The 26934-nt window shown below is 46.5% G+C and overlaps 1 protein-coding gene across 1 annotated transcript in view; it reads right to left on the bottom strand.

Annotated features, from left to right (window-relative positions):
• Positions 1-8309: 8309 nt before the first annotated feature.
• The window catches only part of xdh (xanthine dehydrogenase), a 140414-nt gene continuing 121789 nt past the window's right edge, over positions 8310-26934 (bottom strand). The window contains exons 34-37 of the mRNA XM_078212225.1: positions 25332-25397; positions 23137-23325; positions 22049-22216; positions 8310-11115 (exon numbers count right to left, since the gene is read on the bottom strand). Of these exons, the coding sequence (XP_078068351.1) occupies positions 11065-11115; positions 22049-22216; positions 23137-23325; positions 25332-25397 (474 nt within the window). The 3' untranslated portion in view covers positions 8310-11064. The remainder of the gene's footprint in view (positions 11116-22048; positions 22217-23136; positions 23326-25331; positions 25398-26934) is intronic.

The raw sequence follows: 26934 nt of genomic DNA, 5'->3' as shown, positions 1-26934 counted from the left end.
CATCGTATAAATGAAAGGTATGCAGGTTAGTGGTTGGTCTGAGTGTCAACAGAAAACTACAGGTTGGGACAGATCGAATGAACATTGTATTATGCCAAATACTAGTACAAGAGCCCTAATTGGGAGGGGGGAGGGTTCCAAGAATGGAAGGTTTAAAAAATCAGGGGTATATGAGGAAGCGGTAGCACAGGATAATGAGGGGGAACTTGAATGTCATATTGTGGCAAGTCCCAGAGTTGGAAACGCCTCTTTTTAAAAAAAAATCAATATTATTTATCTGAATGCAAGGATCTTGGGTTTTTTTCATTTGTTTGTGGGACATGGGCCTTTATTAATCCCTTTTCATTACACAAGGCCAAATCTAAAAAAGCCTGTTCCCGGGTAGATTCCACAACATACTGCTCTCGAAAGCAATCCCTGATGCACCTCACAAGTTCTTCTTCTATGCTACCATTGCCAGTTTGTTTTGTCCAATCAGTATGCATATCAAAATCTCCCATGATAATTGCAGTTCCCTTCAAGCATGCCCTTGATATTTCCCCATTTATGCTCTGACATTTTGAGAGGTCACATTTTGGGGGTCTTGTCGCTATTCATGATTTCAACTCAAACCGATTCTACATCGGTATCTACTGCCTTTATATCATTGGCTGGCCAGCATTTATTGCCCATCCCTAGTTGCCCTCAAGAAGGTGATGGCGAGCCGTCTTCTTGAAACGGTGCCAAATTTCCTTAGTCTTCTGAGAAAGTAAAGGCCTTGGTGGGCTTTCTTAACTATAGTGTCGGCATGGGGGGACTAGGACAGGTTGTTGGTGATCTGGACACTGAGAAACTTGAAGCTCTCGACATTTTATGCTTTATCCCCATTGATGTAGACAGGGGCATGTTCTCCTTTACCCTTCCTGAAGTCAATGACTATCTCCTTCGTTTTGTTGACATTGAGGGAGAGATTATTGTTGCCGCATCAGCTCACCAGATTCTCTATCTCATTCCTGTACTCTGTCTCGTCATTGTTTGAGATCCGACCCACTATGGTGGTGTCGTCAGCAAATGTGAAAATCGAATTGGAAGGAAATTTGGTCGCACAGTTATAGGTGCATAAGGAGTATTGTGGGGTCTGAGAACACAGCTTTGTGGGACACCGGTGTTGAGGATTATCATGGAGGAGGTGTTGTTGCCTATCCTTACTGATTGTGGTCTGTGAGTTAGGAAGTTCAGGATCCAGTCACGGAGGGGGGCGCCGAGGCCCAGGCCATGGAGTTTGGAGATGAGTTTCGTGGGAATAATAGTGTTGAAGGCTGAGCTGTAGTCAATAAATAGGAATCTGACATAGGCGTCCTTGTTATCTAGGTGTTCCAGGGTTGAGTGCAGGGCCAGGGAAATGGCGTCTGCCGTGGACCTGTTGCGGCGGTAGGCAAACTGTAGTGGATCCAGGTAGTCCGGGAGGCTGGAATTGATTCGTGCCATGACTAACCTTTCGAAGCACTTCATAATGATGGATGTCAGAGCCACCGGACGATCGTCATTAAGGCATGCTGCTTGATTTTTCTTAGGTTCTCCCCGTGGCTGTGGGGTTTTGGCCATGCTAATAATTTTGCAAATCATTTTGGCCTTTATTGCAAAGGGGTTGGGGTTTAAAAATAGAGAGGTCTTGTTGCAATTGTACAGGGTGTTGGTGAGACCTCACCTGGAATACTGCGCCCAGTTTTGGTCCCTTTACCTAAAAAAGGATATAGTAACATTGGCGGCAGCCCAAAGGAGATTCGTCACGCTAATTCCTGGGATGAGACGGTTGTCCTATAAGGAGAGACTAAGTAGCCATCCTTCGCCTATAGAAGAGTGAGGGGTGACCTTATTTAAACATATAAGATCCTGTATGCTTGACAGGCTAGATGTTGAGATGTTTTCACAAGTGGGAGATACTTGAGAAGGGGCCAGCGCGACAAGATAAAGGTCCAGTCATTTAAAACTGAGATTGAATCATAGAATTATAGAATCCCTACAGTGCAGAAGGAGGCCATTCAGCCCATTGAGTCTGCACCAATCACAATCCCAACCAGGCCCTATTCCCGTACCCACACATAATTTACCCTGCTAATCCCCTGACACTAAGGGCCAATTTAGCACGGCCAATCCACCTAACCCGCACATCTTTGGACTATGGGAGGAAACCAGAGCACCCGGAGGAAACCCACGCAGACATGGGGGGAATGTGCAAACCCCACACGGACAGTGACCCGAAGCCGGAATTGAACCCGGGTCCCTGGCGCTGTGAGACAGCAGTGCTAACCACTGTGCCGCCGTGTGTAGAAATTTCTTCTCGCAGAGGGTGGTGAATCTCTGGAATTCTCTGCCCCAAAGGGTAGCGGAGAGTGGATCACTAGAAGTATTTAAAGTGATGGTGGATAAATAGAGGAATAGAAGGCCCTGGGAAAATCATCTCATTGCTCTCTCGTGAGGATTGTACAATGGATTCATGGATTGGATTTGCCTAAACGAGAATCACTTTGGGGCGTCAACAAGTGCCCGAGTCGGAAGGCAGCCCCTGGACATAAGAACAGAAAATACCACAAAAACGCAGTGAGCCTGGCAGCATCTGTGAAGAGAGAAAAGAGCTGATGTTTCGAGTCCAGATGACCCTTTGTCAAAGCTAAAAGGCATAGAAAGTGGGAGATATTTATACTGCAGGGTGAGGGAATAAAAGATGAGTACTGCATTCACTGCTCCCAATGTGGTCTCCGCTATATCGGAGAGACCAAGTGTAGACTGGGTGATCGCTTTGCTGAGCACCTTCGGTTTGTGCGCAATCGGGACCCTGACCTTCCGGTTGCTTGCCATTTTAACACACGATCCTGCTCCCATGCCCACATGTCTGTCCTTGGCTTGCTGCAATGTTCCAGTGAAGCTCAACGCAAACTGGAGGAACAGCATCTCATCTTCCGGCTCGGCACTTTACAGCCTTCCTGTCTCAACATAAAATTCAACAACTTCAGGTGATTCGCTCTACCCCACCTCAACCCCTTTGTTTTCATTCTATTTTGTTTAATTTTTTACTGTTCTCTACCTTTTATTTCTTTATTATCTTTCTTCATTTTCCTTCCCACTCTTTCCCCCTATTCTATGCCCCTTCCCTTACCTTATCTCCCCCTTTGCTTCTCCTTTTCTAAATCTTTACCTCTGTCCCATCAATTCCACCCTCCCCTACCACCTCCCTCAACATCTTCATTTTAGCTTCTCTGCTGTTTGGCCATTCACACCCTTTATTCTCTCTATGGACTGCCATTAGCAGCCTTTTCCCCTGGTTTCTGTGGCTATGACTCATCTTTCATTCCATCCCCCTGCCGTATAAATATCTCCCACTTTCTAAGCCTTTTAGCTTTGACAAAGGGTCATCTGGACTCGAGACATCAGCTCTTTTCTCTCCTTACAGATGCTGCCAGACCTGCTGAGATTTTCCAGCATTTTCTCTTTTGGTTTCAGATTCCAGCATCCGCAGTAATTTGCTTTTATCTAGGTTTACCTCAGCGATGCCTCAAAACTAACAAGAAACTAATTTCTCACTTGCAGGTGTGAAACTGTCTGGTTTCTGTGGGAGAGAGAAGTCACAGACAGTTGGGTATTGGGGCGGTGAAACTTCCTAAAGTTTATTTATTAGTCAGAAGCAGGCTTACATTAACACTGCAATGAAGTTACTGTGAAAATCCCTGAGTCGCCACACTCCTGTGCCTGTTCGGGCACACTGAGGGAGAATTTAGCATGGGCAATGCACCCAACCCGTACATCTTTGGACTGTGGGAGGAAACCAAAGCACGTGGAGGAAACCCACAGAGAGAATGTGCAAACTCCACACAGACAGTGACCCAGGCCGGGAATTGAACCTGGGTCCCTGGCGCTGTGAAGCAGCAGTGCTAACCACTGTGCCACTATGCACTCATCACAACGAAAAAAAACAAAGAACAAAGAAAATTACATGACAGGAACAGGCCCTTCGGCCCTCCAAGCCTACGCTGACCATGCGTGTGGGCGGCACGGTAGCACAGTGGTTAGCACTGCTGCTTCACAGCTCCAGGGACCTGGGTTCGATTCCCGGCTTGGGTCACTGTCTGTGTGGAGTTTGCACATTCTCCTCGTGTCTGCGTGGGTTTCCTCCGGGTGCTCCGGTTTCCTCCCACAGTCCAAAGATGTGCGGGTTAGGTTGATTGGCCATGCTAAAAATTTGCCCTTAATGTCCTGGGATGCGTAGGTTAGAGGGATTAGTGGGTAAATATCTAGAGGTATGGGGGTAGGGCCTGGGTGGGATTGTGGTCGGTGCAGACTCGATGGGCCGAATGGCCTCTTTCTGTGCTGTAGGGTTTCTAAGATTCTAAGATGCTGCTCGACTGAACTAAAACCCCCTACCCTTCCAGGGACCATATCCCACTATTCCCATCCTATTCATGTATTTGTTAAGATGCCCTTTAAAAGTCATTATCGTATCTGCTTCCATTACCTCCCCTGGCAGCGGGTTCCAGGCACCCACCACCCTCTATATAAAAAACCTGCCTTGTACATCTCCTTTAAACATTGCCCCTCGCACCTTAAACTTGTGCCCCCCTTGTAATTGACTCTTCCACCCTGGGAAAAAGCTTCTGACTATCCAAACAAATAGACTTTCACAACAATCTGCAAATTACATTTTATTTTAAATTTAATAACTTAATATTCAAATTTAAATTCAATACAGAGATTTGAAACTGAATTTGAATTTAATTCATTTAAAGTTAGTACGCAGGTACAGCAAGTGATTTGGAAGGCACATCAGATATTGCATTTATTGCACAGGGAATGGAGTATAAAAGTAGGGAAGTTTTACTGCAGCTGTACAGGGCCTCAGTGAGACCGCAGGCTGGATTCTCTGTCCTTGCCCACAACTAGGATTCTCCAGTCCCGCTGCAGTAAATGGAGATTTGGCTGAGCGCCAAGTTCTCCACTCTCGCTGGCATCGACGGCAGGGCGTGAATGGTCGGAGAATTCTAACCAACATCTGGGGCGCGCTGTTACTGGCCGTTCACGCCACACTCCCGCTGCAGTTTGGCAGCCAGCCAAATCTCCGTTCACTGCAGCGGGATGGGAAAACCCCGTGAGCATGAACAGTGGCAAGATTCTGCCCACAATCTCTTTATTTATAAAAAGATTTAATTTGATTTGATTTATTATTGTCACAGGTATTAACATAGAGTGAAAAGTATTGTTTCTTGCACGCTATACAAAGCATACCGTTCATAGAGAAGGAAAGGAGAGAATGCAGAATGTAGTCATAGCTAGGGTGTAGAGAAAGATCACCTTAATGAGAGGTAGGTCCATTCAAAAGTCTGACAGCAGCAGGGAAGAAGCTGTTCTTGAGTCGGTTGGTACGTGACCTCAGACTTTTGTATCTTTTTCCGGATGGAAGAAGGTGGAAGAGAGAATGTCCGAGGTGTGTGGGGTCCTTAATTATGCTGGCGGCTTTGTCGAGGCAGCAGGAAGTGTAGACAGAGTCAATGAATGGGAGGCTGGTTTGCATGATGGATTGGGCTTCATTCACGAACTTTTGTAAGGTAATATAATTACCTTAGAAGCCACTCAGAGAAGGTTCAATAAACTCGATCCTGGGATGAAGATCGTTTAAGAAAAGAGATCTCCTTTTCAAGAAAGAAATGGGGGGAATTTTTTTCTATCAGATGATCATTAATCCATGGAATTCTTTTCCCCAGAAAGAAATGGAGGCTGGGCCATCAAATTTATTCACAGCGGAGTTAGATAGACAGATAATGTTAGATAGATTTTTAACAGATAATAGAGTCAGGGGGTAGGAGGGGCCGACAGGAATATGGAGTTGAGATCTCAGTTGCATCAATCATGATCTTACTGGATGGCAGAACATGTTCGAAGGGCCAAATGGCCTCCTGCTCTTGAGTCCTATGTTCCTAATAAGTGAATGGCAGAATACACTGATATGACTGATATATTTTATTATAGTCTGAACATTAAAATCTACATACTGTATTTACTTATTCACAGTATTAATTATTCGCAACCTCTTCACAGTGAGAAGTGTGCATCTTCGACACTTTCTGACATGTATATCTGTGCTTATGTTATTTTATTGTCGTTCTGAATAAAAGGCACAATATACATAAGATAACTAGCGTCTATGAATTGGATCCAACCATGAAGGTGTTAGACTATATTGGTAATATTAAAAGATGCTAGATTGTAATGTTAAGTGTTAGTGTTAAATTATGTTAGAGTTTACAACTGGAATATGATCATAAGGCTGCAATATTGAATTGTGTTATAAATTATAATGCTGACTGTAATATTGTTAAATCTTTATATGAACCGTGGTGTAGATTTAATGTTAAATTGTAATATAAATTCTGCTAAATGATGTGAGGGTCGAAATTTAAATTGTACTGTTAATCCTAACAGATGATGATTTTATGGGGCAATGCTGAATGCTACAGAATACTTTTTATTATGTTTAATGTAAAGCCGTATACAATTAAAGATATTACACTTAACATGTGGAATTCTTTACCGCAGAGGGCTGTAGAGACTGGGGGCAGGATTTTCCAGCCACACTCGCCCCAAGACCAGAAAGTCCCACCTGAGGTCGACGGAACTTTGCATGGTCCACATCCCGCTCACTATGATTCCCATGGCAGGACAAACGGGAAGATTCCACCCTGGGTCATTAAGTATACTCAAGGCTGAGATAGATAGATTTTTAATCAGTAAGGGAATCAAGGGTTATGGGGATAAGGCAGGAAAGTGGAGTTGAGGATTATCAGATCACAATGTGTTCACAATATACATGAATGATTTGGATGAAGGAATTGAATGCAATATTTGCAGACGACACTAAGCTGGGTGGCAGTGTGTGCTGTGAGGAGGAAGCCAAGAGGCTGCAGGGTGACTTGGACAGGTTGGCTGAGTGGGCAAATACTTGGAAAATGCAATATAATATGGATAAATGTGAGGTTATCCACTTTGGTGGCAAAAGCAGGAAGAAAGATTATTATCTGAATGGTGGCAGTTTAGGAAAAGGGGAAGTGCAACGTGACCTGGGTGTCATGGTGGAACAGTCGCTGAAGGTTGGCATGCAGGTACAGCAGGTGGTGAGAAAAGCTAATGGCATGCTGACCTTCATAGCAAGATGATTTGAATGTAGCAGTAAGGATGTCTTGCTGCAGTTATACAGGGCCTTGGTGAGGCCACACCTTGAGTAATTTGTGCAGTTTTGGTCTCCTAGTCTGAGGAAGGACATTCTTGCCATTGAGGGAGTCCAGCAAAGGTTCACCAGACTGATACCCGGAACGGCAGGACTGACATATGAAGAGAGATTGGATTGACTGGGCTTGTACTCACTGGAATTTAGAAGAATGAGAGGGGATCCCATGGAAACATAGAAATTCTGGTCGGACTGGACAGGCTAGATGTGGGAAGAATGTTCCCGATATTGGGAAAGTGCAGAAATAGAGGTCACAGACTAAGAATAAGTAGTAAGCCATTCAGGACTGAGATGAGGAAGAACTTCTTCGTTCAGAGAGTTGTGAATCTGTGGAATTCTCTACCTCAGAAAGCTGTTGGGGCTAGTTTGTTAGATATGTTCAAGAGGGAACTGGATATGGCCCTTGTGGCTAAAGGGATCAGGGGGTATGGAGAAAAAGCGGGAGTGGGATACTGAAAGTACATGATCAACCGTGATCAAAATGAATGGCAGAGCAGGCTCGAAGGGCCGAATGGCCTACTCCTGTACCTATTTTCTATGTTTCTATCAGTCATGATCTCAATGAATGGCAGAGCAGACTCAATGGGCTGAATGGCCTTCTTCTGCCTCCACATCTCATGGTCCTATGTATTTCCTGGTCACAAGTGTTACCGCCACTGTTGCAAGTCATTATTTTTTCATCAGCTATCAACTGTCTACGTAAAGATAACGGGAAAATACTTTCACATTTAGAATCCTTAGAATCACAAAAAAACCTATAACAATGGGCGGAATTTTCACTCCTGCCCACTGTGGAAACAGAAACTCCTGCCCAAAGTCAACGGACCGTTTGCTGTTCCATCAAACCTGCCATCCCGCCCGCGACGATTCTTGCGGTGGAGGGGACTGGAAATTCCCACGGAACATGTTTACTTTCACTATCAGGTCAGTTAACCAATCAAATCAAATGTCCTTTTTTGATGGGGGGATGGTGGAAACGTAAACAATTTGCCATTTTTTTCAGTAACTGAAAGTTCTGATTTCCAAAAATAAAACAAAACAAACAAAAAGTCAACAAAATACATATTTCATAAGAACAGAGTTAAATTTACTTATCAAATTTTCTTTCGTGTTAATAAATGTTTCTCTTTGTTCCCTCAGCCTGGGTTGCCAGAGGATTTTTGTTTATCTTAGGAGATAGAGAGAGAGAGCTATGAACCAGTCAATGTGCACTCATTGTGGAATGCAGTCAATATGCGGCTAACAGAGTTTCCTAGCAGACTATCATTACATTATCAGAAGTTGAAGGTTGGAAAGATGTACTCCATGAATTGGACAGAAAAAGGGAGTTTCTTTGCTTCTCCCCAAAGGCGTGGCTTCTGAAAGCTTTTATCCCACACAAATCTTGACATTTATCGTTCTGATATAAATCGCGGCCGACACCAACTCAGATTATCAGCAGCTGAAATTCATCACAACTATGGCAGAGTCAAACAACGACACAGGAGGCCACTCAGCCCATCAGGCCTATCAAAAGTGCCGATTGAGATCGGGATTTACTTTTGTTACATGTGCTGTTAAAACATTTCCATGTTCTGGGGAGGCGATGGCCTGGTGGTATTAACGCTAGACTATCAATCCAGAAACTCAGCTAATGTTCTGGCGACCCGGGTTCGAATCCTGCCACAGCAGATGGTAGAATTTGAATTCAGTAAAAGATATCTGGAATTAAGAATCTACTGATGACCATGAAACCATTGTCGATCGTCGGAAAAACCCACCTCGTTCGCTAATGTCCTTTAGGGAAGGAAATCTGCCGCCCTTACCTGGTCTGGTCTACATGTGGCTCCAGAGCCACAGCAATGTGGTTGACTCTCAATTGCCCTCCAAAGGCAATTAGGGATGGGCAATAAATGCTGGCCAGCCAGCGACGCCCATGTCCCATGAATGAATAAAAAATAAATTCTGATTCATTTATAAGGCTTAAGGAATTTTTGCATGTCCTAACACGGAATCGGTCTTCTTTGAACATTTCTGAGGTAATATTTTGTTTCTATTTTGAAGACTGTGCAGGGTAGATAGGTTTCTCGGCCTTGCTCCTTTGGTTCATGGAAGACAATGGAGGTGGGTGACCCAGTGTGTTACTCTCAGATTATCGCTTTTATATTGGCAATGCCAGTTTGATACCAGATTGAAAACCACCTCTTTATCTTTCTTCATCTCCCTGCTTCTCACTCATCCATTAAGACAGTGGGCGGGATTTTCTGGCCGCACTCGCCCAAGACCAGAAAAGCCTGCCTGAGGTCAACACACCTTTGCATAGTCTGCTCCCGCCTGCTACGGTTCCTGTGGCAGGCGGGACGGGAAACTCCCCTTCCAAGAGTTTGGCCAACTCTCTCAGTGTCTCCTTTTTGGCTTCATATTCATTTTCACCCAACAAAGCTTCTATGGAAGGTCTCTGAAAATTTACCATGTTAAGAGACGGAACGTGGTTTGTGACTGGGACCAACAAAAAAATCTTTGATCCTCCAAATATTTAAATGAACCTTATCTCAACCAATCTTAAACAGCGCTATCAAATCTCCCCTCAGTCATCTTAGAATCATTGAATCCCTACAGTGCAAAAGGAGGCCATTCAGCCCATTGAGTCTGCACCAACCACAATCCCACCCAGGTCCTATCCCCATAACCCCACGTATTTACCCTGCTAATCCCTCTGATACTAAGGGGCAGTTTACCATGGCCAATCCACCTAATCTGCACATTTTTGGACTGTGGGAGGAAACCGGAGCACCCAGAGGAAACCCATGCAGACATGGGGAGAATGTGCAAACTCCACACAGACAGCTACTCAAGCCGGGAATCGAACCCGGGTCCCTGGCGCTGTGAAGCAGCAGTGCTAACCACTGTGCCACCGTGCCACCCAACCTTAGCTGGAAGGAGAATAAACCCAGTCTTTCCAACCTAAACATTCTAGTGAATCTTCTCTGCCCCCTCTCAGGGAACCTCACATCACTCCTCAAGTGTGGTAACCAGAACTGGATGCAATACTCGAGTTGGGGCCTACTTTCTAAAGGTTCAGCATAACTTCCCTGCTTTCATACTCAATACCTCTACTGATAAAATCCAAAGATGTGTGAGTTAAGTTAATTGGTCATGTTAAATTGCCCCTTAGTATTAGTGGGATTAGCAGGGTAAATACATGGGATTACGGGGATAGGGACCTGGGTGGGTTTGCCGGTGCAGGATCGATGGGCTGAATGGCCTCCTTCTGCACTAGGCATCCTATGAAGTCCCAGATCACATATGCTTTGTCAACCACTCACTCAGTATCGATGCACATACACCCCTGTATCGTTCTGTTCCTGCACAATCTACCATTAAGTCTTTCTTGCCCCCCTTAGCCCTTGTACCAAAATCACACTTCCCTGTATTAAATTCCATCTGCCACTTGCCCATCCATTCTGCTAGCCTATGTCACAGTTGCAGTAGAGTCATATTACCTGTCAATATAAATCACCATATTAATTTTTTTGGACAGTAATTAGAATAGTTTTTCAGACTGTTCCTTTGAAATTAAATATTGATTGAACTGCCTCATTGTGTAATGTGGAAAATGGTCCATTATTGGACAATCAATTGGGTTGTTTGATCTGAAGAGGGCATGTGTTGGGATATGGGGCGGGCGGAGGGTGTGTGGTGGGGCTGGGGTTGGCTGTGTTGGTGTGGAGTGGCTCAACCCCACTTGATTGTATTTCGTTGATGAGTGTTCCAGAGGTAAGTTGCAGATCAAAGTCTCCTTGGCCGAATGCTCTGTCACTGCTGGGCAGAGGTTACACTTCGACATTCCAGGGTGTAAATGTCCCGGGTACCGCAGGAGAACACTAGAAAAAAATTAAAACCAAGTTAATTCTGCTTCAGAGAACAGAAACATTTACCCCACCATTAAAGAAATAAGAGCAACATCTCTGATCAAAGACTTTTTAATTTAAATACGGATTTTAATTACCAGCTTAGGATACCTGTCATCATTTACAGAGAGTCCCTGGATAATGTGTCAGTATTTACAGAGAGTCCCCGGATAATGTGTCAGTATTTACAGAGAGTCCCCGCATAATGTGCCAGTATTTACAGAGAGTCCCCGGATAATGTGTCAGTATTTACAGAGAGTCCCCGGATAATGTGTCAGTATTTACAGAGTGTCCCCGGATAATGTGTCAGTATTTACAGTGAGTCCCCGGATAATGTGTCAGTATTTACAGAGAGTCCCCGGATAATGTGTCAGTATTTACAGAGAGTCCCCGGATAATGTGTCAGTATTTACAGAGAGTCCCCGGATAATGTGTCAGTATTTACAGAGAATCCCCGGATAATGTGTCAGTATTTACAGAGAGTCCCCGGATAATGTGTCAGTATTTACAGAGAGTCCCCGGATAATGTGTCAGTATTTACAGAGAGTCCCCAGATAATGTGTCAGTATTTACAGTGAGTCCCCGGATAATGTGTCATAATTTACAGTGAATCCCTGGATAATGTGTCAGTATTTACAGTGTCCCTGGATAATGTGTCAGTATTTACAGTGAGTCCCCGGATAATGTGTCAGTATTTACAGTGAGTCCCCGGATAATGTGTCATAATTTACAGTGAGTCCCTGGATAATGTGTCAGTATTTACAGTGAGTCCCTGGATAATGTGTCAGTATTTACAGAGAGTCCCCGGATAATGTGTCAGTATTTACAGTGAGTCCCTGGATAATGTGTCAGTATTTACAGTGAGTCCCCGGATAATGTGTCATAATTTACAGTGAATCCCTGGATAATGTGTCAGTATTTACAGTGAGTCCCTGGATAATGTGTCAGTATTTACAGTGAGTCCCCGGATAATGTGTCAGTATTTACAGTGAGTCCCCGGATAATGTGTCATAATTTACAGTGAGTCCCTGGATAATGTGTCAGTATTTACAGTGAGTCCCTGGATAATGTGTCAGTATTTACAGAGAGTCCCCGGATAATGTGTCAGTATTTACAGTGAGTCCCTGGATAATGTGTCAGTATTTACAGTGAGTCCCTGGATAATGTGTCATAATTTACAGTGAGTCCCTGGATAATGTGTCATTATTTACAGTGAGTCCCCGGATAATGTGTCAGTATTTACAGTGAGTCCCCGGATAATGTGTCAGTATTTACAGTGAGTCCCCGGATAATGTGTCAGTATTTACAGTGAGTCCCCGGATAATGTGTCAGTAATTACAGTGAGTCCCCGGATAATGTGTCAGTATTTACAGAGATTCCCGGATAATGTGTCAGTATTTACAGTGATTCCCCGGATAATGTGTCAGTATTTACAGTGAGTCCCTGGATAATGTGTCAGTATTTACAGTGAGTTCCCGGATAATGTGTCAGTATTTACAGAGAGTTCCCGGATAATGTGTCAGTATTTACAGTGAGTTCCCGGATAATGTGTCAGTATTTACGGAGAGTTCCCGGATAATGTGTCAGTATTTACAGTGAGTTCCCGGATAATGTGTCAGTATTTACAGTGAGTTCCCGGATAATGTGTCAGTATTTACAGTGAGTTCCCGGATAATGTGTCAGTATTTACAGTGAGTTCCCGGATAATGTGTCATAATTTACAGTGAGTCCCTGGATTTTGTCAGTATTTACAGTGAGTTCCCGGATAATGTGTCAGTATTTACAGTGAGTTCCCGGATAATGTGTCAGTATTTACAGTGAGTCCCTGGATTTTGTCAGTATTTACAGTGAGTCCCTGGATAATGTGTCAGTATTTACAGTGAGTCCCTGGATAATGTGCCAGTATTTACAGTGAGTCCCTGGATAATGTGTCAGTATTTACAGTGAGTCCCTGGATAATGTGTCAGTATTTACAGTGAGACCCCGGATGATGTGTCAGTATTTACAGTGAGTCCCTGGATAATGTGTCAGTATTTACAGTGTGTCCCTGGATTTTGTCAGTATTTACAGTGAGTCCCTGGATAATGTGTCAGTATTTACAGTGAGTCCCCGGATAATGTGTCAGTATTTACAGTGAGTTCCCGGATAATGTGTCAGTATTTACAGAGAGTTCCCGGATAATGTGTCAGTATTTACAGTGAGTTCCCGGATAATGTGTCAGTATTTACAGTGAGTTCCCGGATAATGTGTCAGTATTTACAGTGAGTTCCCGGATAATGTGTCATAATTTACAGTGAGTCCCTGGATTTTGTCAGTATTTACAGTGAGTTCCCGGATAATGTGTCAGTATTTACAGTGAGTTCCCGGATAATGTGTCAGTATTTACAGTGAGTCCCTGGATTTTGTCAGTATTTACAGTGAGTCCCCGGATAATGTGTCAGTATTTACAGTGAGTTCCCTGGATAATGTGTCAGTATTTACAGTGTGTCCCTGGATTTTGTCAGTATTTACAGTGAGTTCCCGGATAATGTGTCAGTATTTACAGTGAGTTCCCGGATAATGTGTCAGTATTTACAGTGAGTTCCCGGATAATGTGTCAGTATTTACAGTGAGTCCCTGGATTTTGTCAGTATTTACAGTGAGTTCCCGGATAATGTGTCAGTATTTACAGTGTGTCCCTGGATTTTGTCAGTATTTACAGAGAGTTCCCTGGATAATGTGTCAGTATTTACAGTGTGTCCCTGGATTTTGTCAGTATTTACAGTGAGTTCCCGGATAATGTGTCAGTATTTACAGTGTGTCCCTGGATTTTGTCAGTATTTACAGTGAGTTCCCGGATAGTGTGTCAGTATTTACAGTGTGTCCCTGGATTTTGTCAGTATTTACAGAGAGTTCCCTGGATAATGTGTCAGTATTTACAGAGAGCCCTGGATAATGTGTCAGTATTTACAGAGAGTCCCCGGATAATGTGTCAGTATTTACAGAGAGTTCCCGGATAATGTGTCAGTATTTACAGAGAGTTCCCGGATAATGTGTCAGTATTTACAGTGAGTCCCTGGATAATGTGTCAGTATTTACAGTGAGTTCCCGGATAATGTGTCAGTATTTACAGACAGCCCTGGATAATGTGTCAGTATTTACAGAGAGTCCCCAGATAATGTGTCAATATTTACAGTGAGTCCCCGGATAATGTGTCAGTATTTACAGTGAGTTCCTGGATAATGTGTCAGTATTTACAGTGAGTTCCCGGATAATGTGTCAGTATTTACAGAGAGTCCCTGGATTTTGTCAGTATTTACCGTGAGTCCCCGGATATCAGTATAGAGGGATATGGGCCAAATGCGGGCAATTGGGATTAGCTTAGGGGTTTAAAAAAAAGGGCGGCATGGACAAGTTGGGCCGAAGGGCCTGTTTCCATGCTGTGAACCTCGATGACTCTATGACGATGACTCTATGTAACAGTGAAAAGTATTGTTTCTTGCACGCTATATCGACAAAGCAATTTCGTTCATAGAGAAGGAAAGGAGAGAGTGCAGAATGTAGTGTTACAGTCATAGTTCGGGTGTCGAGAAAGATCAACTTAATGCAAGGTAGGTCCATTCAAAAGTCTGACAACAGCAGGGAAGAAACTGTTCTTGAGTCGGTCGGTACGTGACCTCAGACAATGGCGCCCTCTGCTGCTCTCAGCCAGCATTCAGGCGACTTAATTCCCACCCCCTCCCCGACAGGCGAGGAACCATTTCTGTTGGTTTTCATGCACTGAGTGCAAACAGCAGCTTTGAACTCGCCAAAAAACGGACCTGAAACTCTCCCTTTCTCCTGCCCGTCCTGGGCTTAGAATTTTTTTGGTAAGATTGGTGTTCTCGTGCATGAATCACGAAAAGCTCGCAAGCGGGTCCAACAAGTAGTTGAGGCAAACAGCATTTTGGCCTTTATTGCAAAAGGGCTGGAGCTTAAAAATAGGGAGGTCTTGTTGCAATTGTATAGTGTGTTAGTGAGACCTCACCTGGAATACTGCATACAGTTTTGATCCCTTTGCCTAAAAACAGATATAGTAACATTGGAAGCAGTCCAAAGGAGATTTACCAGGCTAATTCCTGGGCTAAGAGTGTTGTCCTATCAGGAGAGACAAAATAGCCATCCTTCGCCCATAAAAGAGTGAGGGGTGACCTTATTTAAACATATAAGCTCACAAGGTAGATGTTGAGATGTTTTCACAAGTGGGAGATGCTTGAACAAGGGGAGGTCATGTACCGACCGACTCAAGAACAGCTTCTTCCCTGCTGCTGTCAGACTTTTGAATGAACCTACCTTGCATTAAGTCGATCTTTCTTGAGCTACAAGATAATGGTCCGGTCATTTAAAACTGAGGTTGAATCATAGAATCACAGAACCCCTACAGCGCCATTTGGCCCATTGAGTCTGCACCAATCACAATCCCACGCAGGCCCTATTCCCGTAACCCCTGCTAATCCCCTGACACTAAGGGTCAATTTAGCACGGCCAAGCCACCTACTCCGCACAGGGACTTTTTTCCTGGAGCGTAGGAGGCTTAGGGGTGATCTTATAGAGGTTGATAAAATAATGAGGGGCAATATAATTTGTCTTTTAAAAAGCATTTAGACAGTTACATGGGTAAGATGGGTATAGAGGGATATAGGTCAAACGCAGGCAATTGGGAATCTTAATGATAAAAATTGGGCAGCATGGACAAGTTGGGCCGAAGGGCCTGTTTCAATGCTGTAAACCTCTATGGCTCGACCCGAAACTCTACCACCTTGCGCCCCCCGGAGTTGGAGCAGGCGAGGTTCTGGGAATGGAGATCTCCATTGGCCTTACAACCTCCTTGGCAAGGCCACAAAATCCTGCCCTATGTGCCAGCATTTACAGGTGATCCCCGGGGAGCGTGTCAGCATTTATAGGGGTTGCCCAGGGAGCGTGTCAGTATTTACAGGGGGTTCCTGGGGAGTGTGTCAGTATTTACAGGGGGTCCCCGGGGAAGCGTGTCAGTATTTACAGGGGGTGCCCGTGGAGTGTGTCAGTATTTACAGGGGGTCCCCGGGGAGTGTGTCAGCATTTACAGGGGGTGCCCGGGGAGTGTGTCAGTATTTACAGGGAGTCCCCGGGGAGTGTGTCAGTATTTACAGGGGGTCCCCGGGGAGTGTGTCAGTATTTACAGGGGGTTCCTGGGGAGTGTGTCAGTATTTACAGGGGGTCCCAGGGGAGTGTGTCAGTATTACAGGGTGTCCCCCGCCAGGGAGTGTGTCAGTATTTACAGGGGGTCCCCGGGGAGTGTGTCAGTATTTACAGGGGGTCCCCGGGGAGTGTGTCAGCATTTACAGGGGGTGCCCGGGGAGTGTGTCAGCATTTACAGGGGGTGCCCGGGGAGTGTGTCAGTATTTACAGGGGGTCCCCGGGGAGTGCGTCAGTATTTACACGGGGTGCCCGGGGAATGTGTCAGTATTTACACGGGGTGCCCGGGGAGTGTGTCAGTATTTACAGGGGGTCCCCGGGGAGTGTGTCACTATTTACAGGGGGTTCCTGGGGAGTGTGTCAGTATTTAAAGGGAGTGTGTCAGTATTTACAGCAGGTGCCCGGGAGTGTGTCAGTATTTACAGGGGGTTCCCGGGGAGTGTGTCAGTATTTAAAGGGAGTGCCCAGGGAGTGTGTCAGTATTTACAGCAGGTGCCCGGGAGTGTGTCAGTATTTACAGGGGGTTCCCGGGGAGTGTGTCAGTATTTACAGGGGGTTCCCGGGGAGTGTGTCAGTATTTAAAGGGAGTGCCCAGGGAGTGTGTCAGTATTTACAGCAGGTGCCCGGGAGTGTGTCAGTATTTACAGGGGGTTCCCGGGGAGTGTGTCAGTATTTACAGTGGGTCCCCGTGGAGTGTGTCAGTATTTACAGGGGTTGCCCGGTGAATGTGCCAGTTTTTACAGGGGGTCCCCGTGGAGTGTGTCAGTATTTACACATGGGGTCCCCGGCAAGTGTGTCAGTATTTACAGGGGGTTCCCGGGGAGTGTGTCAGTATTTACGGGGGGTCCACGGGGAGTGTGTCAGTATTTACAAGGGTTGCCCGGAGGGTGTGTCAGTATTTACAGGGGGTCTCCGGGGAGTGTGTCAGTATTTACAGGGTGTCCCCGGGGAGTGGGTCAGTATTTAAAGGGGGTGCCCAGGGAATGTGTCAGTATTTACAGCTGGTTCCCGGGGAGTGTGTCAGTATTTAAAACGTGTGCCCAGGGAGTGTGTCAGTATTTACTGGGGGTCCTCGGGGCAGTGTGTCAGTATTTACAGGGGGTCCCCACGGAGTGTGTCAGTATTTACAGGGGTTGCCCGGTGAGTGTGTCAGTATTTGCAGGGGGTCTCCGGGGAGTGTGTCAGTATTTACAGGGGGTGCCCGGAGGGTGTGTCAGTATTTACAGGGTGTCCCCGGGGAGTGGGTCAGTATTTAAAGGGGGTGTCCAGGGAATGTGTCAGTATTTACAGCTGGTTCCCGGGGAGTGTGTCAGTATTTACAGGGGGTACCCGGGTAGTGTGTCAGTATTTATTGGGGGTCGCTGGGGAGTGTGTCAGTATTTATTGGGGGTCGCTGGGGAGTGTGTCTGTATTTACAGAGTGTCCCCGGGGAGTGTGTCAGTATTTACAGGGGATTCCTGGGGAGTGTGTCAGTATTTACAGAGGATCCTTGGGGAGTGTGTCAGTATTTACAGGGATCCCCGGTGAGTGTGTCAGTATTTACAGGGGGTGCCCGGAGAGTGTGTCAGTATTAACAGGGGATCCCCAGTGAGTGTGTCAGTATTTACAGGGGGTGCCCGTGGAGTGTGTCAGTATTTACAGGGGGTCCCCGGGGAGTGTGTCAGCATTTACAGGGGGTGCCCGGGGAGTGTGTCAGTATTTACAGGGAGTCCCCGGGGAGTGTGTCAGTATTTACAGGGGGTCCCTGGGGAGTGTGTCAGTATTTACAGGGGGTTCCTGGGGAGTGTGTCAGTATTTACAGGGGGTCCCAGGGGAGTGTGTCAGTATTACAGGGTGTCCCCCGCCAGGGAGTGTGTCAGTATTTACAGGGGGTCCCCGGGGAGTGTGTCAGTATTTACACGGGGTGCCCGGGGAGTGTGTCAGTATTTACACGGGGTGCCCGGGGAGTGTGTCAGTATTTACAGGGGGTCCCCGGGGAGTGTGTCACTATTTACAGGGGGTTCCTGGGGAGTGTGTCAGTATTTAAAGGGAATGTGTCAGTATTTACAGCAGGTGCCCGGGAGTGTGTCAGTATTTACAGGGGGTTCCCGGGGAGTGTGTCAGTATTTAAAGGGAGTGCCCAGGGAGTGTGTCAGTATTTACAGCAGGTGCCCGGGAGTGTGTCAGTATTTACAGGGGGTTCCCGGGGAGTGTGTCAGTATTTACAGTGGGTCCCCGTGGAGTGTGTCAGTATTTACAGGGGTTGCCCGGTGAATGTGCCAGTGTTTACAGGGGGTCCCCGTGGAGTGTGTCAGTATTTACACATGGGGTCCCCGGCAAGTGTGTCAGTATTTACAGGGGGTTCCCGGGGAGTGTGTCAGTATTTACGGGGGGTCCACGGGGAGTGTGTCAGTATTTACAAGGGTTGCCCGGAGGGTGTGTCAGTATTTACAGGGTGTCCCCGGGGAGTGGGTCAGTATTTAAAGCGTGTGCCCAGGGAGTATGTCAGTATTTACTGGGGGTCCTCGGGGCAGTGTGTCATTATTTACAGGGGGTCCCCACGGAATGTGTCAGTATTTACAGGGGTTGCCCGGTGAGTGTGTCAGTATTTGCAGGGGGTCTCCTGGGAGTGTGTCAGTATTTACAGGGGGTGCCCGGAGGGTGTGTCAGTATTTACAGGGTGTCCCCGGGGAGTGGGTCAGTATTTAAAGGGGGTGTCCAGGGAATGTGTCAGTATTTACAGCTGGTTCCCGGGGAGTGTGTCAGTATTTACAGGGGGTACCCGGGTAGTGTGTCAGTATTTATTGGGGGTCGCTGGGGAGTGTGTCAGTATTTATTGGGGGTCGCTGGGGAGTGTGTCAGTATTTACAGGGGATTCCTGGGGAGTGTGTCAGTATTTACAGAGGATCCTTGGGGAGTGTGTCAGTATTTACAGGGATCCCCGGTGAGTGTGTCAGTATTTACAGGGGGTGCCCGGAGAGTGTGTCAGTATTAACAGGGGATCCCCGGTGAGTGTGTCAGTATTTACAGGGGATGCCCAGGGAGTGTGTCAGTATTTTCAGGGGGTCCCCGGGGAGTGTGTTAGTATTTACAGGGGGTCCCCGGGGAGTGTGTTAGTATTTACAGGGGGTTCTTGTGGAGTGTGTCAGTATTTACAGGGGGTCCTTGGGGAATGTGTCAGTGTTTAGAGGGGGTCCTTGGGGAGTGTGTCAGTATTTACAGGGGGTCCTTGGGGAACGTGTCAGTGTTTAGAGGGGGTCCTTGGGGAGTGTGTCAGTATTTACAGGGGGCACCCGGGGAGTGTGTCAGTATTTACAGGGGGTCTCCAGGGAGTGTGTCAGTATTTACAGGGGGTGCCCGGGGAGTGTGTCAGTATTTACAGGGGGTCCCCGGGGAGTGTATCAGTATTTACAGGGGGTCCCCGGGGAATGTGTCAGTATTTACAGGGGGTCCTGGGGAGTGTGTCAGTATTTACAGGGGGTCCCCGGGGAGTGTGTCAGTGAATGAGTGTGTCACCCCGATGAGTGAAGAACAGACAAAAAGAGGACCCAGAGCCAGTACCCACCTTCCTTTGGCTAAAGGCAAGTGTAGGATTAAGTGCAGGATCAAGTAATGCCTGTTCATGTCAGCATGGATCTAGTATGGTCCCATTTGTGGGAACCATGAATTGGATTCAGTTTGAATTTGGTTTTTGGAGTGAGCAAGGAGATGGATTAGAGGCTTGCTGTGTCCACTCTGCCTGTTGGCTTTGTAACTCTGAGGAAACATTGATTTTTTAAATCCAGACGATTGGATGGAAAGCGGACCCGGAGGCAGTATCCACCACCAAATAAAAAATTGTGAAATGACTTGTGGAGGCAGTAATTACCACCAAAAAGAATGGGTGAAAAGAGAACTCAGCGATGCCTGGAATGCGCTGCCAGAGGAGTAGGTTGAAGCAGATAAGAAAGTCTTCGCGTGTCAGTGCAGGCTTGGTGGGCTGAAGGGCCTGTTCCTGTACTTTACTGTTTGTTCTTCACTTAATATAAATAATCCAATGTAATATACAGTTAGGATATGGCAGGGCAACTCAGTTGAGTGGGATGTGTGTCCTGTAAAATGTGGGAAATGATGGACACTACCAGCGTAGTGGACCACCATGTGTGCAGAAAGTGCTGTCGGCTATAGAAACCCATGTTTTGGGTTTCAGGGCTTGAGTGGTGACTGGAATCACTCGATGTGCCGCATTCATGAGGCTGCGAGCTATGTGAATAGCATCTTTCGGGAGGCAGTCACGGCACAGCTTAGGAACCTGGAGGTAGAGGGGGAATGGGTGAGCACCAGGCTGTCCAAGAGAACTAAGCAGGTTAACACAGGAGCCCTCCGGGGTCCCACTTATAAATCGATTTAAGAACCTGGTGAGGGTGCTAGCTCCTCAGAGGAGTGCAGTCAAAGCCAGGTCTGTGACACCATAAGTGACTCAACTGCACTGGAGGGGAAGAAAAAGAAAGGAAAAGCAATAGTGTTCGGAGATTCATTAGTTAGGGGAATGGATAGCTGTTTCTGTGGCTGTAGACATGATGGTATGTTGCCTCCCTGGTTCCAGGGTCAAGGATGTCAGTGACTGGCTGCAGGGCATCTGGGGAAGGGTGAACAGCCAGAGGTCATGGTTTGAGGATTCTGGGTCTGTACTCAAGGGAATTTCGAAGGATGAGGGTGGATCTCATTGAAATGTACAGAATACTGAAAGGCCTGGATAGAGTGGATGTGGGGAAGATGTTCCCATTAGTAGGAGAAACTAGGATCCGAGGACACAGCCTCAGAGTAAAGGCACGACCCTTTAGAACCGAGATGAGGAGGAATTTCTTCAGCCAGAGAGTGGTTAATCTGTGGAGTTCATTGCCACAGAAGGTTGTGGAGGCCAGGTCATTGAGTGTCTTTAAGACAGAAATAGACAGGTTCTTGATTGGTAAGGGGATCAAAGCTAATGGGGAAAAGGCAGGAGAATGGGGTTGAGAAACTTATCAGCTATGAATAAATGGTGGAGCAGACTCGATGGGTCGAATAGCCTAGTTCTGCTCATATATCTTCTGGTCTTATGATCGATGTTGGTACCAATGACTTGGGTAGGAAGGGGGATGGGGGCCTGCAATCAGAATTTAGGGAGTTAGGCAGAAAACTAGTAAGCAGGAGCTCAAAAGTGCTAATCTCTGGATCACTCCCAGTGCCAGTTGCGAGAAAAAGTTCTAGAAGGATAAGGCTTGGTGGGCTGACGGGCCTGTTCCTGTGCTTTACTGTTTGTTCTTTGTATAATAAAGTAATATAAATAACCCAAGGTAACATACAGTAAGTGTAAGGAAAGTAAGGTTAAGACATGGCAGGGCAACTCAGTCGAATGGGATGTGTGTCCTGTGAAATGTGGGAAATCAGGAACACTACCAGTATATGAGATGACCATGTGTGCAGGAAGTGCTGTCAGCTACAGAAACCCGTGTCCCGCGTTTCAGGGCTTGAGTGATGACTGGAATCATTCAATGTGGTGCATTCGTGAGGTTACACTGGAGGGGGGAGGGGAAGAAAGGGAAAACAACTGGAAAGACTGTGCAGGAGGGATGTCTTAGTTTCCTGGGACACCGGAACTGGCTCGGCAGTGGCCTGAGACACTCAGCAGCAGATCGTGTTAGGCTTGAGGGATGGGGCTGACATTGAGGAAGAGTTAATTTGGCCAATTTTGGCCATGGGAAGACCCACATACCATCTGTGTCAGGTTATCGATGCAGGCGTTACGTATCTTCTCTGGTGTTGCCGGACTGTTCAGTCGGAAGAGGCCCTTTACTCCAGATGCCGCCCTGGCAGCAACAACGGCATCCTTGATAGCAAAGAATACGGAGGCTGCGAGGAATAGAGGGGGTTCTCCAACAGCCTGGAATAAACAAACAGCGTTTATGTCCCACAATCCTGGGATAGGGTTAATCACTTACACCAATTCAGTTAATAAACAGACATTGTTTAACCCTGCAGCTCCAGTGGTCTTATTGAATGGCGGAGCAGACTCGAGCATTTGTCAGTTGGATTTCTGCTCCTATTTTCTATACTCTTCTGTTCATCCATCCCTGGTACTATTCGAGTAAATGTCAACTGCACCCTCCAAGGACTTGGCATCCTTTCTATGATGTGGTGCCCTGAAATGGGCATAACACTAATTCAAAGTGATTTTATTACATTGAGTATGCCACAGGCACAGGCCATTTGATTCGTCGTCCCTGTCTGTGTGGAGTCTGCACGTTCTCCCCGTGTCTGCGTGGGTTTCCTCCGGATGCTGCGGTTTCCTCCCACAGTCTGAAAGACATGCTGGCTAGATGCATTGGCCATGCTAAATTCTCCCTCAGTGTACCCGAATAGGCGCCAGAGTGTGGCGACTAGGGGATTTTCACAGTAACCTCATTGTGGTGTTAATGTAAACATACTTGTGACTAATAAATAAATAAACTTTACTTTTACTTTGACTTTAGAAACTAGAAGCAGGAGGAGGCCATTCGGCCCTTCGAGCTTGCTCCGCCATTCATTTTGATTGTGGCTGATCATCAAACTCAATATCCTGATTCCCCCTTTCCCCCCATATCCTTTGATCCCTTTAGCCCCAAGAGCTACATCTAATTTCTTCTTGGAATCACACAACGTTTTGGCCTCAACTACTTTCTGTGGTAGTGAATTCCACACATTCACCACCCTCTGGGTGAAGAAATTTCTCCTCACCTCAGCCTATGACCCCCTAATTCTGATACTGGAGCAAATATTTCCTTCACTCTGCTGGTTAAACTATGGATAAAGGGGTGTAGTTACCTTGGAAGAATAGATAGCTTTCCGATTCGGACATTCCCGAAGGAGTGATACATTGAACTCCGTTGGAATGTCACCGGCTGATGGGATTTTGTACATCCCTGGCCCTCGGGTGTACAGGACACCTTCTGGTGAATACCGTAGTTCCTCCATGGCAAAGTAGCCAAGGCCCTGCATAAAGGCTCCTTCCACCTGAACAATAGGGAGAGAGAATCACAAAATCAGTGTCCTTGCAAACTGCTGACGTTAACCCCTTGTTTTCATCTTTCAAAAGATACGTTAAACCCTTTGCTGTGTCTTTGGAATGTGAGAGATCCCATGACACCAGGTCAAAGAAGAGCAGGGGAGCTCTCTTCGATATCCTGAGCTAGTATTTATCTCTCAAACAACATTGTCGTTATCTGCTCATTATCACATTACTCTTTGGGGGATCTATCTTGACTTCCAAAAGGCCTTTGACAAGGTGCCTCACGGGAGACTGCTGAGTAAAATAAGGGCCCATGGTATTCGAGGCAAGGTACTAACATGGATTGACGATTGGCTGTCAGACAGAAGGCAGAGAGTTGGGATAAAAGGTTCTTTCTCAGAATGGCAACCGGTGACAAGTGGTGTCCCGCAGGGTTCAGTGTTGGGGCCACAGCTGTTCTCTTTATATATTAACGATCTAGATGATGGGACTGGGGGCATTCTGGCCAAGTTTGCCGATGATACAAAGATAGGTGGAGGGGCAGGTAGTATTGAGGAGGTGGGGAGGCTGCAGAAAGATTTAGACAGTTTAGGAGAGTGGTCCAAGAAGTGGCTGATGAAATTAAACGTGGGCAAGTGCGAGGTCTTGCACTTTGGAAAAAAGAATAGAGGCATGGACTATTTTCTAAACGGTGACAAAATTCATAATGCTAAAGTGCAAAGGGACTTGGGAGTCCTAGTCCAGGATTCTCTAAAGGTAAACTTGCAGGTTGAGTCCGTAATTAAGAAAGCAAATGTAATGTTGTCATTTATCTCAAGAGGCTTGGAATACAAAAGCAGGGATGTACTTCTGAGGCTTTATAAAGCACTGGTTAGGCCCCATTTGGAGTACTGTGAGCAATTTTGGGCCCCACACCTCAGGAAGGACATACTGGCACTGGAGCGGGTCCAGCGGAGATTCACACGGATGATCCCAGGAATGGTAGGCCTGACATACGATGAACGTCTGAGGATCGTGGGATTATATTCATTGGAGTTTAGGAGGTTGAGGGGAGATCTAATAGAAACTTACAAGATAATGAACGGCTTAGATAGGATGGACGTAGGGAAGTTGTTTCCATTAGCAGGGGAGACTAGGACGCGGGGGCACAGCCTTAGAATAAAAGGGAGTCACTTTAGAACAGAGATGAGGAGAAATTTCTTCAGCCAGAGAGTGGTAGGTCTGTGGAATTCATTGCCACAGAGGGCTGTGGAGGCCGAGACGTTGAGCGTCTTCAAGACAGAAATTGATAAATTCTTGATTTCTCGAGGAATTAAGGGCTATGGGGAGAGAGCGGGTAAATGGAGTCGAAATCAACCATGATTGAATGGTGGAGTGGACTCGATGGGCCGAATGGCCTTACTTCCGCTCCTATGTCTTATGGTCTTATGGTCTTATCTTGCTGTGAACAACTTGTCTGATTTGTTTCCGATATCAGTGGCACAGTGGTTGGGGTGACACAGTGGTTGGGGTGGCACAGTGGTTGGGGTGGCACAGTGGTTAGCACTGCTGCCTCACAGCGCCAGAGACCCGGGTTCGAATCCCAACTTGGGTCACTGTGCGGAGTCTGCACGTTCTCCCCGTGTCTGCGTGGGTTTCTTCCGGGTGCTCCGGTTTCCTCCCACAGTCCGAAAGATGTGCTGGTTATATGCATTGGCTAAATTCGCCCTCAATGTACCCGAACAGGCACCAGAGTGTGGCAAGCAGGGGGTTATCGCAGTAACTTCATTGCAGTTTTAATGTAAGACTACTTGTGACAATAATAAATAAACTTTAAATATTCCCTCAGTAACCATACTTCAAAAAGCTTGAGCAGCGAGGTGACTAGGGAGGTCCTGAGGTCACGAAAGGTGCTATAGGAATGCAAGTCACTCATTCTCTCTTCCTGCCTATTTTTAGTACTTTTTCTTTATTACAACCCCCGCCCCTCACCTCCACCCACCACACTCGGCACGATGCTAAAGTACCTCACCTGCCCAATGTCCATCGCAGGGTTCAGGCTATTCCCCACATCCATGACGATGTCAGTGCGAAGGTTCTGAAATCAAGAATATTTTGGAGTGAAAATCTATGCTCTGAATGTGACACTAAATCATTTGGATCCATCCTCCCTGACAGGGGTTCGCACAGCGACATAAGACAGTTACATGGGTAAGATGGGTATAGAGGGATATGGGCTAATTGTGAGCGATTGGGGCTAGCTTAATGGTAAAAACTGGGCGGCGTGGACAAGTTGGGCCGAAGGGCCTGTTTCCATGCTGTAAACCTCTAAGGTGGTGGGGAGCTGCCTTCTTGATCCGCTGCAGTCCATGAGGTATAGGTACACCCACAGTGCCGTTAGGGAGGGACTTCCAGGATTTTGACTCAGCGACTGAAAAGGACAGGTGATATATTTCCAAGTCAGCATGGTATGTGGCTTGGAGGGAAACTTGCAGGTGGTAGAGTTCCCATGTATCTGCTGCCCTTGTCCTTACAGATGGAAGTGATCATGAGTTTAGAAGGTGCTGCCTGAGGAGCCTTGGGGAATTGCTGAAATACTTTAATTGTTTGGTGAAGTTTCTTGCCCTGAACACCATCCAGATGTGGAGTTGTACACGTGATTGAAGTTCACTTTAGGTGTATTTGACATTCCTGCACACTTTGTATACAATGTCACATTAGAACATAGAAAAAATACAGCACAAACAGGCCCTTTGGCCCACAAGTTGCGCCGGTCATGTCCCTACCTAGGCTTATATATAGGCTTACCTATAACCCTCAATCCTATTAAGTCCCATGTATTCATCCCGAAGTCTCTTAAAAGACCCTATCGAGTTTGCCTCCACCACCACTGACGGCAGCCGATTCCACTCGCCCACCACCCTCTGTGTGAAAAACTTACCCCTGACATCTCTTCTATACCTACTCCCCAGCACCTTAAACCTGTGTCCTCTCGTAGCAGCCATTTCAGCCCTGGGAAAAAACCTCCGAGAATCCACCTGATCTATACCTCTCAACATCTTCTACACCTCTATCAGGTCACCTCTCATCCTTCGTCTTTCCAAGGAGAAAAGACCGAGCTCCCTCAACCTATCCTCATAAGGCATGCCAACCAATCCAGGCAACATCCTTGTAAATCTTCTCTGCATCCTTTCAATCATTTCCACATCCCCCCTGTAATGAGGCGACCAGAACTGAGCACAGTACTCCAAGTGGGGTCTGACGAGGGTCTTATAAAGCTGCATCATTATCTCCCGACTCCTAAACTCAATCCTTTGATTGATGAAGGCCAGCACTCCATACTCCTTCTTAACCACCTCCTCTACCTGCGAAGCCGATTTAAGAGTCCTATGGACCCGGACCTCAAGGTCCTTCTGATCCTCTACACTACTAAGAGTCTTACCCTTGATATTATATTCCTTCATCCCATTTGACCTGCCAAAATGGACCACTACACATTTATCCAGGTTGAAGTCCATCTGCCACTTCTCCGCCCAGTCTTGCATCTTATCTATGTCACACTGCAGCTTCTGACATCCCTCCAGACTATCCACAACACCACCAACCTTCGTGTCGTCGGCAAACTTACCAACCCA

The sequence above is a fragment of the Mustelus asterias genome, chromosome 5 (genome assembly GCF_964213995.1).
Source record: "Mustelus asterias chromosome 5, sMusAst1.hap1.1, whole genome shotgun sequence".
Taxonomy (NCBI): Eukaryota; Metazoa; Chordata; class Chondrichthyes; order Carcharhiniformes; family Triakidae; genus Mustelus; species Mustelus asterias.
Note: the sequence above shows the minus strand (reverse complement) of the source record. Positions and strands in the feature narration are given on the sequence as shown.